Raw genomic sequence first — 18262 nt, forward strand, 5'->3', positions numbered from 1 at the left:
TGTGGACATGTCCTGTCTCTGGCAATCAGTCTGTGAGCAGGACTTATGTCCTTTTTCTTTAACACAGTGATGAGAGAGTTTGCGGAGAGCGAGGAGCGCAGGCAGCCTTTTTTTCTTTTAATTGTTCACATGTGCGCACATGAAGGAATCGTCCGTGAGTGGACCAGAGAAGTCCGGACTTTTTACTGAACGTTGACATGTCCTGTCTCTGTCAATCAGTCTGTGAGCAGGACTTTTATGGACTGTATTTAAAGACATTTGTAAGAGAAGACAGAGGAGCCGCTGCAGCCAGCAGTGTTTTTTTTTTTCTGTGCTCTTAGTTTTTACTGCATTGTGTACACGGCGTTGTCATGACGACGCACAACACAACTCGAAGCGGGCCAAAGTAGGCGTTGTATCGTGTTATCTGATTGGTCATTATCGATAGAAGGCGTCGCTCAATTGGCTAGCGCTACGCTGCATGTGAGGTGTACTCAGCTCCACCAGCGGTCAACTCGGCATGTGGTACAGCTCACCAAGTGGCGAATGGGCCAACCAGAAGTTGGCAAAATCACATACCGTATAATAAAAGTATTAACAGTCTTTGCCATGAAGCTCAAAACTGAGCTCAGGTGGATCCTGTTTCCACTGATCATACTTAAGATGTTTCTACAGCTTAATTGTAGTCCACCTGGGGTATATTCAGCTGACTGGACATGATTTGGAAAGACACACACCTGTCTACATATAAGGTCCTGCAGTTGTCAGTGAATGTCAGAGCATAAACCAAGCATGAAGTCAAAGGAATTGTCTGTAGACCTCAGAGACAGGATTGTCTCAAGGCACAAATCTGGGGAAGGGTACAGAAACATTTCTGCTGCTTTGAAGGCCCCAATGAGCACAGTGGCCTCCATCATCTGTAAATAGAAGAAGTTCAGATCCACGACTCTTCCTAGAGCTGACCACTCGTCTAAACTGAGCAATCAGGAAGAAGGGCCGTAGTCAGGGAGGTGACTAAGAGCTCCAGCATTCCTCTGTGGAGAGAGGAGAACCTACCAGAAGGACAACCATCTCTGTAGCAATCCACCAATCAGGCCTGTATGGTAGAGTGGCCAGACAGAAGCCACTCCTTAGTATAAGGCACATGGCAGCCCACCTGGAGTTGGCCAAAAGGCACCTGAAGGACTCTCAGACCATGAGAAACAAAATTCTCTGGTCTGAGACAAAGATTGAACTCTTTGGTGTGAATGCCAGGCATCATGTTTTGGAGGAAACCAGGCACCATCCCTACAGATGACACAGCCATTGTTGGATGCATCAGGGATGACAGAGAGAAGTGCAGGAGCCTAGTGAAGGACTCTGGTGCCTGGTGCCACACAAACCATCTACAGCTCAATACCTCAAAGACAAAGGAGCTGGTTATTGACTTTGGGAAGCACATTCAAGTAGGTCACATTCAGGCTGGACAAACTGATCAGTAGGGCTGGCTCTGTGATTGGCATGAAGTGGAACTCTCTGCCAGTGGCAGAGAAGAGAACACTGGAAAAACTGCTGGACATTGTGGATAATGTCAGTCACCATCTGCACACCGTCATCAGCAACCAGAGGAGCCTCTTCAGCCAAAGACTGCTCCTTCCCATGTGCAGGACCAACAGACTGAAAAACTCCTTTGTCTCTCAGGCAATCAGACTGTACAACTCCTCACTCAGGGGAAGGAGGAGTAACAGGAAGACAGAGGTTGGGAAGGAGAGCAACAGTAGGAGCCAGTAAACCAGTATTGATCAGTATTTCTGGTATTTATATTTGTGTATTTATATTTATTTTTTACTTTCACTTTTGATGCTTTGTGTGCTTCTTACCCTGTGTGCTGCTATACAATGCTGCTGGAAGCTCAATTTCCTTGAGGGAGTCTTCCCAAGGGATTAATAAAGTTCTATCTAATTTAATTTAATCTACAGTGAAGCATGGTGGTGGCAGCATCATGCTGTGGGGATGTTTTTCAGCAACAGGAACTGGGAGACTAGTCAGGATTGAGGGAAAGATGAATGCAGCAATGTACAGAGACATTTTGGATGAAAACCTGCTCCAGAGCACTCTTGACCTCAGACTGGGGCGATGGTTCATCTTTCAGCAGGACAATGACCCTAAGCACACAGCCAAGATATCAAAGGAGTGGCTTCAGGACAACTCTGTGAATGTCCTTGAGTGGTCCAGCCAGAGCACAGACCTGAATCTGATTGATCTGATCTGATCTCTGGAGAGATCTGAAAATGGCTGTGCACCGACACTACCCATCCAACCTGATGGAGCTTGAGAGGGGCTGCAAAGAGGAAATGCCAAAACAAAAACTGGCAAAGATAGGTGCAGCAAGCTTGTGACATCATACTCAAGAAGACTTGAGGCTGTAATTGCTGCCAAAGGTGCATCAACAAAGTATTGAGCAAAGGGTGTGAATACTTTTGTGCACGTGATTGCTTAGTTTTTTATTTTTAATTTATTTGGAAGAACTTTCAAAACATTTTTTTCATGCTGTCATTATGGGGTGTTGTGAGTAGAATTTTGAGAGGAAAAAGTGAATTTACTCAATTTTGGAATGAGGCTGTAACATAGCAAACTGTGGAAAAAGTGAAACGCTGTGAATACTTTCTGCACGCACTGTGTCAGGAAATCGCTAATTTTACAGATGTGGAAACCTTTAGTTTATTGCATAAATAATGCAGAAAAATACTTTGGCTGTTGGAGATGGTATCATTATATAGTTATATAGCACCCAGCAGAGGGAGCACCGACGGTATTGGTTACAATGCTGTCAAGCACGGCTAGGAACCCATTACCCCTTGTTGACATTGGCTACCACAAGGCAACCAACTGCCATTCATTTTTAATGAAAGTGAGAGTTATACAGTGACAAGAGACACGTGGTTGCTATGCTGCGGGCTAGGCAAGGCTGATGGTATTGTTTACAATGATTTCAAGCATGGCTGGGACCCCATCACCCCTTGGTCACAGAGGCCAAGTGACCACCATTCATTCTCAGTCAAAATGTGAGTTTTACAGCAACAAAGAGATATGTGGTTGCTATGCCAACTATCTATAAACATAACATATGGGACAAAACATGGAAGAAGTCTATTTTATGCAAATCCTGAGTGATGTGGTGACTGCCAAGCTGAGTGAAGGCAGTGTGACAGCAGCATGGCATTGGTTGTGGGTTCTATTTAGAGTTATTTACTGTAGAATAAAAGTTCATGTTTAAACTGTAAAATATCAAGACTCAATTCCATTTCTTTGACATAATGGTTTAATAATGAAATGTTATGAATGTATGAACGTTATGAATGTATGTATGAATGTATATATATTGGCAGATATACCAGTATGATCAATTTTTTATTGCCTAATTGTATTAGGCTTCCAAAAATCCATATCGGCTGGGCTGTATGTCGGCAATATGTAAACACTATGAAAGTCATTTTCTTGAAACTTTGTGGAAGGCTGGGGTGGTGGCCAAGCAGGCGGGGGTGTTGGGCAAGTGGTTAGTGCACTTGGTTTCAGTGCAGAAGGTTCTCGGTTTAACCCCCCCCCCCCCCCCCCCCCCCGTCACATTCCTCCATTTAATGTGGAGTTGCGTCAGGAAGGGCATCCAGCGTAAAACCTGTGCCAAATCAACATGCAGCTCCACCTTAGATCTGTGACCCTTAGTGAAATCAAGGGAGCTGCCAAAGGTGCTTTTTTTGTGGAAGGGTGGTGTATGGGCCAAGGAGGAAACAATTAACTTTTGGAGCAGATCTGATTTAGGGACAGAACCAACAAAGGACAGACACAATCCAAATTGACTGGATTTAATGGATACCCTTGATCTGAAATCATTCCACCAAAAACTGCCAGAAAACAGACGTAATTATCATCAAACATGCAGCTCTGTGGAGGTTCTTTGCCTCTTTTTGCTTTGCGTTCTGATTTTCCAGAACAGCAACAACGTAGTTCAGTCTCCCCAAACACTAATCAACCTCGTTACAGGCAGTAAATGAGCTGAAATAAACAGTGTATGGCACCTCGCCATCACCAAACAGCAGATACACACCTCAAGGAGCTGGTGAAGGAACGACAACATCAAGAGGAAGTTTGTGAGGCGCATAATGGAACTACAAAGATGACTTCAGGTGGACAAAAACATTCTGCATCATAATGGTTGCCTGGACCAGAGTTTGAGTTTCTCCCACAACATGTGATAACGTCTTTTATCGCTCACAATCAGGAGCTGCTGGGGGAGAAAAATCCTGCGCTGCATTTCAGTAAATCATAAACTATGTCAGACCATTTTAATAAGCTCACCGCACTTTGTCCAAAATCACCACTGTGACAAACCGTCACATTAAATCACCACCTCTGACAAACACATCCGCCAGCTTTCACTGCCTCGACTTCCCGTCAAAATAATGAGACACTTGAGGATTCAATTTGCATCATGCACCATGTAAAGTGAAAAGCATTTGAACTAAAGCGTGTGGAGATCAGACGCAGGGCTCTTTGCAAGCTTTTCTAATGGAGTCCCAGTTTTTGTTCAACCGGCAGGAAAAAGCTTTTAGTGGCTGCGCGCTGCACCGCACCACATCGACCTCATTGGGATTTTCTCACTCACTTTCTGGAGTTGGAGTGACGTAGGAGAAAATGCTTAGTTTGTGCAGGTTAAAACTTTAAAACTTCCCTCTTTGAGGAAACTTTTTTGATTCTTCAATGCAGGTCAACGTTGCTCAGCGGAGGGTGACATCGTAGTGGCGGAGCTTGATGTTTGGTGATGGTCCACTAATTTACTGTAGGACGTAGGCGGGAGCATTGGTAGCAGACTCTGTAGCGTAGTAGCGTAGCTAATCTTCGACTCATCGTTTGAGACATCATGTGACGTAGCCTATAGGAACTCAACATAACACTGCAATTATGTCACTTGATGCTTGTAAGTCCTCAAGACAGGGTCTACTTATTCCTTCACATTTAGTCATGAAAATTCAGTAAGGTATATCTTATATATTATATTCCAATTTTAAGGTGGAACTATGCTAGTATATAAAGGTATATCTAAAAAGGAAGAGTAAAATAGGATAGTAGAAAAGAGTAGAGTAGAGCCACTTAGGTGCCTGGTCTTGAGAACCAGGGATGGTAGGTTAAAAAGCTTTTTTTTATCCCATGGGAACTCTCCCTACCCACCCAAGCGGCTCAAGAAAAAAGTGTATATATAATATAATAAGACATAAGAAAGATAAGACATTACAGGAGAAGATTGTAGTATAGGTAATTTAGTATGTAGACTAGTAGTAAAATTAAATAGTTAGTAGGCTAAGCTATAAATCTGGTATTTTATTATAGAAACAGAAGCTATGAGTGTATAAGTGTACTGGTATATATCTAAAGTAACTCTGTTAGCATATTATAGGAAAATAAAAAGTATAATCATTATGCTATCAAATGGAAACCTAAGAACTTAGGTACTATATGTTGATATCTTTAAAAGAACACATAAACTGATGAATCATTAAAAATCTACACCATGTAAAATAAAATTGTAAATAACAAAAATAAGATAGTTATAGTAGAAGAGCTAAATTAGCCGTTAATAAGCCAACCGTACCCAGCAAGCTAACACGATAAACAAAAACTGTAAATAGCGTATAAAGTATAATAGCGTAGTTAAACCTATAATAACGGTATTAACAAATACACATAAAATTAATGTGGACAAAAGTATGAATTAATGTGGGAATCAAACACAAAAGAACCAACTATTTTGTAACCTCCGATAAACGTTGCTACAGCCGGCTACATAAGCTAACGTTAGCTGTTAGGTATAACTAATTGTACCCCACTCCTCCAATATTTACTTAAATATAATAATATTAAAAAGGGGGGAACAAGTCAAGTCCAAGTCATCCAGAGGAGGTGGTATGTCCAGTCAAGCCTCTGACGTTGGGCAGCAGAGGCAAGCAGAGCAGTAATCACATACTCGTGGAGGTGACGGAGCGCAACTCTTGCCTGTGTTTTAGCATGAAGATTTTAAGCATGATGAAAATGTTTCCAGGACTACAACAACCATCAGCATTGCCTGACTGACATCAAATTAGCTCCTGCGGAGTCTGGCGGACCTTGGGACTTGGTTGACATTAATCAAGTTTTCACTCTCTGTTGGCAAGTGTTGGGTTAATCGGCAGAGTGTGAATGCACCGTTCATGTGTTGTAAACATGTTTGTTGTGTATTTTTTAAAGTTAGCCTCTCACACAGATGGCATTTGTATTGCCTGTTAGGGGAAACAGCTGTTGTGCTCGGCACCAATACCGGTGAGCTCAAAAATGATGCATGCACAGTGAAGGAAGGGCGGATCGATTTTTTTTTTAGGGGGGACCTTTTGGTCTGCAACACTGGCAACTACTGAAATGTGCGTGGTGTGCAATCGTTTTGTGTGTGTGTGTGTATGGGTCTTATGTGCGTGTGGTATGCAGTGATTTATCAACTTTCACCAACTTTGTTTCCAGTTTTTTTTTTGTTCTATTTTATCATGGATTTGAAGTTTCTGAATGACCTGTTGCGCTACGCCCTGTCACAGACTGTGTGTGTGCATGGTGTGTTACTGGTACATAAGGAGCAAACACGCAACAAGTGAAGTTGCATAGCCACTGTTTTGAACATGGCCAAAACTGTGCTGGTAACTGTGTGGCATTGTGTGACGTGCCTATAGTGAGTAGTGGTATGTTTGTGGCAAGTTGGGTTGCTACTAACAGACGCGCATCTAAATGTCACACACACGCCTTCTGTGTGAAAGGGGCTTGAGGCTCATTGATGCTTGTCTCTGGAGATTGTAGCGTGAAGCAAATGAGACTCTACAACATCCCCTGGACGGGAATCCAGTTGGACTTTGGTTAATTCCCCTGCCAAAGCCAGTACCCAGTTCCAGCCGGGTGGATGGAGACAATGGAGATAGTCAAACATACATAACTAACTGTAAATAATTTTTGATCAAAAGAGATGAGTGCCAAGTCTTTGAAGCAGTTCACAAAAACTAGCTGTGGTTCGATATACACAATATGTGCGTGGTCTTCATGCAGCCACTTTTACAACTGGGCCAAAACGTCACCTTCATGTAATTTATGGATATTAAAAGAAGAGAACAAACACATGCAGGCAGATAGAGGTGAAAGACAGAGGAGAAGGGGAAGGACATAAATCAAGGGAGATGGATGTGTAGGTAAAGACTGAAACAGGGATAAGAAAGAAGAGCTGAAAAAAGTATCACAATGTGTTATAATTGTTGCTTCATTTTGTCTTTTGAGGGAAAAAGTTTGTGTCGACTCTACAGGATTCTTCAATTTCAATTTTAGTGTTTTTTTTTGTTTTTTTTTATAAATGTAGAAACTGGGATTATCCTTTTAAAGGTTTGAATTTAAGGATATGAGACTCCTGAGAGCTTCATCAGGGATGAGAACCTTTTTCAAGCTTTAGTTCACACTGACCTTCCTTTAAATATTTTTCCACTTGTTATTTGCAGGAGCAACAGTAGAGACTTGGGATGTCACAAGAACAGATCATCGGTATCAAGTTGATGCCAAAATTATAAAAATGCAATGATACTAGTTTTTCTACTCTGTCTGTAGTATAATTGGGACAGCCTCTGAAGGACAAGATGCCCCGTTGTTTTCCTCCAGAAGAATTTCTACGGCTAGGGTGAACAAGGTTGGGTAGGATTACTTTGAAAGGATACATGTGAATTACATGTATGTATGTACATACATTTGGATTACTTGTAATCTGATTACTTTTGGACTACATTTCAAAGTAATCCTACCCAACCCTGATGGTGAACATTCGGCTGCCTTCTTATCTTCTCCAACTCCAGTACACACAGACAGAAACTGGTTCATTTGACTCACACAAGGGCAGAGACTGAAAGCATGCTCCCACACCCCATCCCGGCCCCCGCTCACGCCACTCCTTTCCCCCTACGGGGTGCTGTGCATTCTTAGCTGCTGTAGGTCCCCGTTCCCCCCAAGCTGGCGGCGGTGTGACTACATGTTGCAGTGCCCCCCCCCCCCCACACACACACACTCACATCGCCTCAATTCGGAAAGCGGACTGTTTCAAGTTTAGTGCACATAAACAATGTCAAATGTATATGTGTTGTCTTAATTTCTGATGTGTGCCAAGTAATAACTGTGGATTAATTGCTGTATCTTGTCTGTGGTAATTTGAGTGTGGACGTAATCTTGTTGTTGTTGCACTCGTGTAATGACAATGACAATAAATCTCATCCATCCAGGATGCCGATTTTCCACAACTGCCACTGCAGCAGAAACGCACTTGCATCCCGGCATCTGTACAATGTTTGAGCTGTGCATTAGCTGAGCTTGACTGTGTAATGGAGCTGCATAACATTACTGTTGGTAATAAAAATGAAAGCTGGCCAAAGGAAAAAGGTCAGTGTTAGACATGATGAGATTCCACTGTCTCGTTTAACTGTCATTTGGTGCTGAATCCATCTGTGAGGCTTTGCTAAAAGATGGTAGTGTCATACTAACATCTTAGCTAATGTCGGTGGCTTAGTGGTCAGCACTCACGCCTCACAGCAAGAGGTTTGTGGGATTGCTTCTCGTCCTTTCTGTGCGGAGTTTGCATGTTCTCCCTGTGTCTGCGTGGGTTTCCTCCTGGCACTTCAGTTTCCTCCCACAATCAAAAACTTGCTTATTTTTAGTGTCTACTGCTTTCTCTGACCCTGACCAAGGCAGGGTCTCTACATCTGGAGTTATTCCCCGAGCACCGGACTGTTGCTGCCCACTGCTCCTTGTGATTGGTTTGTGTCTAACTGTTAAATGCAGAGGACAAGTTTCATTGTATGCATGTATATGGACAATGAAGGCTGTATTATTATTATTATTATTATTATTATTATTTTCTAGCTTTTCCCACTGAGAGCTACTTTTACAAAATGAAAATGGGCGAGAGGTACTTATGTTTTGCAACATTTATTTTCGCATCTTATTTGAACTCAAACAAGTTCACTATGCTTTTTTTTTTTTCAAACCTTTTGTCCCATTTTTACATAGCCAGAGAAGGCGCACAGATTTTAAAAGAAAAATTAAGTGTAAATATTGGAACGGACATGTTATATTGTCCTGTGTTTCAGAGTGTTATTGTGCCAATACGAGTACTTTGCTAGTTTGGTGATTGTGTAAATTCCTACACTTTCGAGGTGTCTGAGAACGCCTCATGGGGGAGAGTACATTTGCGAGACATGAAGCGCGAGACATGACATGAAGCGCAAGACATGACACGAAGCATGAGACATGACATGACACGAGACATGAAGAGCAAGACATGACATGACACGAGACATGAAGCGCGAGACATGACATGAAGCGCAAGACATGACATGACACGAGACATGACATGACACAAGACATGACGAGACATGAAGCGCAAGACATGGCATGAAGCACGAGACATGACATGACACGAGAAATGACATGACACAAGACATGAAGCGCGAGACATGACATGAAGCATGAGACATGAAGCGCAAGACATGACATGAAGCATGAGACATGACATGACACGAGACATGAAGCGCAAGACATGACATGAAGCATGAGACATGACATGACATGAGACATGAAGCGCAAGACATGACATGAAGCACGAGACATGACATGACACGAGACATGAAGCGCAAGACATGACATGAAGCACGAGACATGACATGACATGAGACATGAAGCGCAAGACATGACATGACACGAGACATTAAGCGCAAGGCATGACATGAAGCACGAGACATGACATGACATGAGACATGAAGTGCAAGACATGACATGAAGCACGAGACATGACATGAAGCACAAGACATGAAGCGCGAGAGATGACATGACACAAGACATGAAGCGTGAGACATGACATGACACGAGACATGAAGCGCAAGACATGACATGAAGCACTAGACATGACATGACACGAGACATGACACGAGACATGAAGCGCAAGACATGACATGAGACATGAAGCGCGAGAGATGACATGAGACATGAAGCGCAAGACATGACATGAAGCACGAGACATGAAGCGCGAGACATGACATGACACAAGACATGAAGCGCGAGACATGACATGAAGCACAAGACAAGACATGACAAGAGAGATAAAGCATGAGTTCGACAGCACTGTTCACTTTCAAACAAATGTTAGTGCGATGAACTCATTGACACCAGTAGCCTGACAACCGGCCCTGAATTGGACCAGATACTGTCCTCTCCCTCAGCCTGTGATTGGTTGGCGGCCGAGACATTGACATCAGCCCATGCTTCAGCCTCACGTTGATGTGGCGCGAGCGCTGCTCTCCTATTGGTCATTTAGGAGAGGGAATTCCAGCACTGCTCTGCTATTGGTCGTTTTTAGGAGTGGGAAATCTCACTCCAAGATGGAGGCCAGTGTCCGCTCCAATTCATAGCCGGGGCGGTTGTCGGGTTACGACAGCAATGCAACTGTTTGATTGACAGCTAACTGGCAAATAAACATTTTGTGTCAGCAGGGGGGCGGGACATGTGTGAATTTATTGGATATAAATCTGAAGTAAGTTCATCAGTGACCAGTCAAGGTTTCGAATGTATGTACAATTCATGTACCCTTTGGTGAGCTACGTACTTCTAAAGGGGCTGTGAGCTACTGGTAGCTTGCAAGGGATGTGTTGGAGACCCCTGTTCTACCTACTCCGTTGATGTCAATGCATGAAAAACATCGAAATGCAGTTTTCTTTTTGCTTCTGCAGCAAGTAAAATTGTCATTATTGACTAGATACATGGAACAACTCCAAATCAAGTCACACTTAGGTTAATGATCTGATGTAGCTTTTTCTTTATCTCTTGTATGTCTGGATCATACCATTATACTGTATGTATTTAGGAAATAATATTTGGAGATGTTTAATTAAAGCTTAAAAGAAACACCTCCATTTGACCTCTTTGTTCCCTACTTTTTGTTAAATGAATAAAAAATACTACAGCATTGAATTTTAACATTGAGAATCATGCAGTTTTCTTGGTATTGTATTGACTACTAATACTACATCTTTGGAACTGACTTGGAACTGGAAAGAGTCGCTGCTGGGTCCCGTGCCGAAGTGGCGGTACCAGACGGTGCCATCATTGACGTCCTGCTGGGTGAAGGTAGTGGTGGGCGTGAAGCTACGATCATCACTTACTGACGGTCGCCAGCCGCCCACTGGGCCGTCTGCAGGCATGGACACAAGTATGACTTCACCTGAGCAGAGAAATGGCAAATGGTAAACAGACTGCATTTATATAGCACTTTTTCCATCTGCATCAGATGCTCAAAGCACTTTACAATAATGCCTCACATTCACCCTGATGTCAGGGGTGAAAGTGAAGAGAAGGTGGAAGTGATGATGTCATTACATGGGGAAACAACATTAAATGAGGGTTAAAGTGCTTGTACCGTATTTTGGGTTTCCACCAGAAGCAAGGATGTTGTAGACGATATTATCCGTGCTGACCCCCTTGTAATCAGCCTGCAGATATTTCTTACTGAGTAGCACCATGCCTCCTTCCCTTACCCACATCATCGGCACTGTCAGCATGTGAGGGGAGTTACGTGCCTGAAAGGAATCACAACAATTAAACTGACATCAAACTCTGTGTCTAATGTTGATGTAACGTTGTTGGATTGCACCTCCTTCACAACACTGCAAAGTCCAACTCTTGATCCAAGTTAGTTCAGTCTGGACAACTGATGTTTAGCTCATCTTTAAGGAACTAAATGATTCCAGTTGACCAGATTCAGCCTACTTGGATACCATGACCTGGATGACTGGAAATCTCCACAGAGAGCTAATGTGTTGACATTACTTGAAAAAGGTGGAAAACTGATTTTACCAGAGGAATTTAGGATTAAAAGACAAATGAAGTGCATGTACTTGAATTGAATTAACATGAGTTTCATTTCTATGCTTACATTAGAGTGCAAGCCCACCGTGTTATCTTTTTGAACAAGACAAAACACCAAACGGTGCAAACGGTTTCTGGCAAAATTAACCCGACTGTCTGCAGTATCCTGCAGACAGTCGGGATGGACCGACTCTTCAAGTGGCCAATTGTTTTTTTTTCAAAAGAGTAATGTCTATAGGAACCTTGGCACTTGCATGAATTTGAATCGTGCATGCCAGTGAGTAAACTTGTCGTAAACTGTTGCAAACTGTGCGCAGTTGTGTGTCAGTACGCACAGAAAATTTTGAAATGTTCAAAACTTCTGGCACACATAAATTTCATGCCACTTGTGTGAACTAGTCATACTCATTGCGCAACGCATTTGAAAACAGTGTGTGACATTGCACGCAGGGCATCTGAACTATTATGAGGAGACGCTACATCTATAACAAACATAATTTTACAGACACATTATCTAACTTATAAGAAGGAATGAAAATGCAACTGCTTTACCAATCCATGACAGTATATATATTATAAATAATTACATCTGTGACAGGATTCCAAATGTGTTTTCCACCGCACGGTGCTCACGAGCCAACCTGTAGCTGTAGATCATTTCTCTGTGATTCTGGGAGCAATGAGAGATGGTTTCATCAGCCATGTTCTGAGAGAAAATGTGGTATCGGCTACAAAATGATTATTTTATGTAGCGTGGCGTCAAGCAGGACGCATTGGCACGACGAATTGCGCAGCGGTGCAGGGATCAAATTCGTGCAAGTGTCAAGGTACCTTAAGGAGTATTTGTGCCAGATTTGGTGCTTCTATCATCATTTGTAGGATCCCTCTGTAAATATTCTGTTATGTCCTGCACGAACAATGCAAATGAATATTCACTGAAGTCATTCCAGCAGTACTCAAATATCCTCCAAAGAGACATATTACAAAAGATGTCTATCTGCCTTAAGTCATCGCACCACATATTAGGGCAAATTATTTCAATTTGTTACTAATCTGTTTACTCAGTCCGTTACAGTGTGACTACACCTTAAAGGGCCCTAAAGGTTTGAACTTTCATGCTCCTGCAAAGATATTGGTATCACTAAACACCTCTGTCCAGTGACCTCAAGGCTCCTTAAGATCTTACCAGGTGTTTCCCAAACACAAAGATCAAGGACCCAGAGACAAGAACACTACTGCCACTATATATGTGAATGTCTCCAAAAGTTTGACACTTTCACATTGTACAGATCTTGGGGCTGTATATTAGGTTTTCTTTCGGTTGAAGAAGCCACTTGGATGCTGATGAGGTTACACATTTTGAAGACTCAACAAGAAGTCCTGTTGGTTTTTCATTAAACTCTTACGTGCTTTCAATCTATTGTAGAGAAGACGATGAAGAGAAATAGAGGATTTGTTCCTCGGCTACTGTTGTATGGCTGGGGGGCCTGGCTGCCTTTTTGTTTCTGTCTTTTGTTTTTCCTTCCAGGTGGCTTGCATTTGGGACTGAGTGGCTGTGTTGCTGAGGTTATCAGGACCTCACCCTGATCACCTGCGGCTCGTCAGGACTCACAGCTGAGGTGCATCTATATGGATTGGAACATGGTGGCATTTGAGACTGGAGTATACAGTGTGTATTTGCCAGAGACTCGACCTTGTGACCAGACGGGTGAGATCGTCGTCTCGGGAGCCATCTCATCATCAGTGGATGCAGAGAACGTCCAGGGTTTGATGCACGGTCTGTGAAAGAGGAGGGGGTGAGGTCTCACGCTCGTCAGCACACTTCCTGAGGTACGTTAGATTTTGTGACTAACATTTATACAGTCAGTAAATGTGGTGTCCCTCACACCTTTATTATATTGAGCTGTATGTTAGTCATGTATCGGCTTCCACTGCAGTGGAGTTTTGTGAACTGGATGTTCCATGCCTGCAGGTTGGGAAGCTGATTAGTAATCAAGCCAGGAAGTGTTTGCTGTTTGTACACCTTTAAGTGTTCTCTCTGTGTGTAGAGTGTGGACTCACATAATGGTTCCTTCTTTCACAGACTCGGTTTGTTGCGGCCACCTGGGGGGTGTCGGCGGGGTCCTTGGGTCCGAACAGCTTCTGGCTCCGGACCGTTAGCGCTGCTGGGAGCGCACCACGCCAGACCGCACTTTCTTTTGTTGTTTTTTGTATCACTGTTATGTATTAAATTCAGTTAGCCTTTGTACCGTGCTCTGCTTATTTCATACTGGGTCCTTCAAACGCTGGTCGGTTCTCCGAGCTGCGTCCGACACATAACAGCTACAGTCTGATGGACTTTGTCTTATTCCACATCTGCAATAACATCACATCACAGCTCTCCATCGGTCTAAACCATCTTTACGCAGGCGTAGTTTGACAAGTGACAACACAGGATTGGAGCCAGATTTATTTTGTGATGTTCTATTGATCTCTGACAGACAAGCTCACCAGTCTGACAAATCAAAGAACAAAGTGTGGGATCAGCTGCTGAGGCCGCGCACAGTCGACAGATGGATCCAGAACCATACGTGCTGTTAGAGGGGTTTTAAAGCCACAATTTCCCAACTCTACACCAAAAGGTAGCCTGGCACGAGCAGCTTCAAAGCTGTGAGGCATATAGGGAGCTCTTTATTAACGTGCAAAGCTGGTAGAAAATACCATTTTCATGATAGAGCTTCTCCGGCCTCTACTGGTGGTTGGCTCTCACTGCGGTATTGTATCACTTCCTGTTCCGGAGCACAGCGGTGTTTTGCTGTATCTGTTAGCTGTTTAATCTGTGCAGTTAGATTGATCTAGTTAACTAGATAACGATTTGTTTCACAGTGTAATCTTCACGTGCCTTAACTAAAGCACTCCGTCTGCTGAATCACCTCTAAATTATTTACACATTATTCACTTTGTGTGTTTTTAGGAATCCGCTAGCTTAGCGCAGCTACTAGCTCTTAGCCGGTTTAGCATGGCGGCTTCTCCTGTCTCTCCCGCACTTTTCTGCTCTGGGTGTGAAATGTTTAGTTATTCCTCGGCCTCCTTTAGCAGTAATGGTACTTGTAATAAGTCTAGCTTATTCGTAGCTTTGGAGGCCAGGCTGGGCGAATTGGAGACTCGGCTCCGTACCTTGGAAAATCCTACAGCTAGCCAGGCCCCTGTAGTCGGTGCGGACCAAGGTAGCTTAGCCGCCGTTAGTTCCCCTCCAGCAGATCCCGAGCAGCCGGGAAAGCAGGCCGGCTGGGTGACTGTGAGGAGGAAGCGTAGTCCTAAACAGAAGCCCCCCGTACACCACCAACCCATTCACATTTCTAACTGTTTTTCCCCACTCGGCGACACACCCGCCGAGGAACAAACTCTGGTTATTGGCGACTCTGTTTTGAGAAATGTGAAGTTAGCGACACCAGCAACAATAGTCAATTGTCTTCCGGGGGCCAGAGCAGGCGACACTGAAGGAAATTTGAAACTGCTGGCTAAGGCTAAGCGTAAATTTGGTAAGATTGTAATTCACGTCGGCAGTAATGACACCCGGTTACGCCAATCGGAGGTCACTAAAATTAACATTGAATCGGTGTGTAACTTTGCAAAAACAATGTCGGACTCTGTAGTTTTCTCTGGGCCCCTCCCCAATCGGACCGGGAGTGACATGTTTAGCCGCATATGCTCCTTGAATTGCTGGCTGTCTGAGTGGTGTCCACAAAATAAGGTGGGCTTCATAGATAATTGGCAAAGCTTCTGGGGAAAACCTGGTCTTGTTAGGAGAGACGGCATCCATCCCACTTTGGATGGAGCGGTTCTCATTTCTAGAAATCTGGCGAATTTTCTTAAATCCTCCAAACTGTGATTATCCAGGGTTGGGACCAGGAAGCAGAGTTGTAGTCTTACACACCTCTCTGCAGCTTCTCTCCCCCTGCCATCCCCTCATTACCCCATCCCCATAGAGATGGTGCCTGCTCCCAGACCACCAATAACCAGCAAAAATATATTTAAGCATAAAAATTGAAAAAGAAAAAATAATATAGCACCTTCAACTGCACCACAGACTAAAACAGTTAAATGTGGTCTATTAAACATTAGATCTCTCTTTTCTAAGTCCCTGTTAGTAAATGATATAATAATTGATCAACATATTGATTTATTCTGCCTAACAGAAACCTGGTTACAGCAGGATGAATATGTTAGTTTAAATGAGTCAACACCCCCGAGTCACACTAACTGCCAGAACGCTCGTAGCACGGGCCGAGGTGGAGGATTAGCAGCAATCTTCCACTCCAGCTTATTAATTAATCAAAAACCTAGACAGAGCTTTAATTCATTTGAAAGCCTGACTCTTAGTCTTGTCCATCCAAATTGGAAGTCCCAAAAACCAGTTTTATTTGTTTTCTATCGTCCACCTGGTCGTTACTGTGAGTTTCTCTGTGAATTTTCGGACCTTTTGTCTGACTTAGTGCTTAGCTCAGATAAGATAATTATAGTGGGCAATTTTAACATCCACACAGATGATGAGAATGACAGTCTCAACACTGCATTTAATCTATTGTTAGACTCGATTGGCTTTGCTCAAAATGTAAATGAGTCCACCCACCACTTTAATCATACCTTAGATCTTGTTCTGACTTATGGTATGGAAATTGAAGACTTAACAGTATTCCCTGAAAACCCCCTTCTGTCTGATCATTTCTTAATAACATTTACATTTACTCTGATGGACTACCCAGCAGTGGGGAATAAGTTTCATTACAGTAGAAGTCTTGCAGAAAGCGCTGTAACCAGGTTTAAGGATATGATTCCTTCTTTATGTTCTCCAATGCCATATACCAACACAGGGCAGAGTAGCTACCTAAACTCTGTGAGTGAGATAGATTATCTTGTCAATAGTTTTATATCCTCATTGAGGACAACTTTGGATACTGTAGCTCCTCTGAAAAAAGAAAGCCTTAAATCAGAAGTGCCTGACTCTGTGGTATAACTCACAAACTTGCAGCTTAAAGCAGACAACCTGTAAGTTGGAGAGGAAATGGCGTCTCACTAATTTAGAAGATCTTCACTTAGCCTGGAAAAAGAGTCTGTTGCTCTATAAAAAAGCCCTCCGTAAAGCTAGGACATCTTATTACTCATCACTAATTGAAAAAATAAGAACACCCCAGGTTTCTTTTCAGCACTGTAACCAGGCTGACAAAGAGTCAGAGCTCTATTGAGCCGAGTATTCCTTTAACTTTAACTAGTAATGACTTCATGACCTTCTTTGCTAATAAAATTTTAACTATTAGACAAAAAATTACTCATAACCATCCCAAAGACATATCGTTCTCTTTGGCTGCTTTCAGTGATGCCTGTATTTGGTTAGACTCTTTCTCTCCGATTGTTCTGAGTTATTTTCATTAGTTACTTCCTCCAAACCATCAACATGTCTATTAGACCCCATTTCTACCAGGCTGCTCAAGGAAGCCCTACCATTAATTAATGCTTCAATCTTAAATATGCTCAATCTATCTTTATTAGTTGGCTATGTACCACAGGCTTTTAAGGTGGCAGTAATTAAACCATTACTTAAAAAGCCATCACTTGACCCAGCTATCTTAGCCAATTATAGGCCAATCTCCAACCTTCCTTTTCTCTCAAAAATTCCTGAAAGGGTAGTTGTAAAACAGCTAACTGATCATCTGCAGAGGAATGGTCTATTTGAAGAGTTTCAGTCAGGGTTTAGAATTCATCATAGTACAGAAACAGCATTAGTGAAGGTTACAAATGATCTTCTTATGGCCTCAGACAGTGGACTCATCTCTGTGCTTGTTCTGTTAGACCTCAGTGCTGCTTTTGATACTGTTGACCATAAAATTTTATTACAGAGATTAGAGCATGCCATAGGTATTAAAGGCACTGCGCTGCGGTGGTTTGAATCATATTTATCTAATAGATTATCATTTGTTCATGTAAATGGGGAATCTTCTTCACAAACTAAGGTTAATTATGGAGTTCCACAAGGTTCTGTGCTAGGACCAATTTTATTCACTTTATACATGCTTCCCTTAGGCAGTATTATTAGACAGCATTGCTTAAATTTTCATTGTTACGCAGATGATACCCAGCTTTATCTATCCATGAAGCCAGAGGACACACACCAATTAGCTAAACTGCAGGATTGTCTTACAGACATAAAGACATGGATGACATCTAATTTCCTGCTTTTAAACTCAGATAAAACTGAAGTTATTGTACTTGGCTCCACAAATCTTAGAAACATGGTGTCTAACCAGATCCTTACTCTGGATGGCATTACCCTGACCTCTAGTAATACTGTGAGAAATCTTGGAGTCAT

The 18262-nt window shown here is 42.7% G+C and overlaps 1 protein-coding gene across 1 annotated transcript in view; it reads right to left on the reverse strand.

The window, feature by feature from the left end:
* fras1 (Fraser extracellular matrix complex subunit 1) overlaps positions 1–18262 on the reverse strand; it is a 786018-nt gene that overhangs the window by 223053 nt on the left and 544703 nt on the right. Inside the window, exons 29-30 of the mRNA XM_034171199.1 lie at positions 11468–11627; positions 11094–11272 (exon numbers count right to left, since the gene is read on the reverse strand). Of these exons, the coding sequence (XP_034027090.1) occupies positions 11094–11272; positions 11468–11627 (339 nt within the window). The remainder of the gene's footprint in view (positions 1–11093; positions 11273–11467; positions 11628–18262) is intronic.

This window comes from Thalassophryne amazonica, chromosome 5 (assembly GCF_902500255.1).
Source record: "Thalassophryne amazonica chromosome 5, fThaAma1.1, whole genome shotgun sequence".
In the NCBI taxonomy this organism is placed as follows: Eukaryota; Metazoa; Chordata; class Actinopteri; order Batrachoidiformes; family Batrachoididae; genus Thalassophryne; species Thalassophryne amazonica.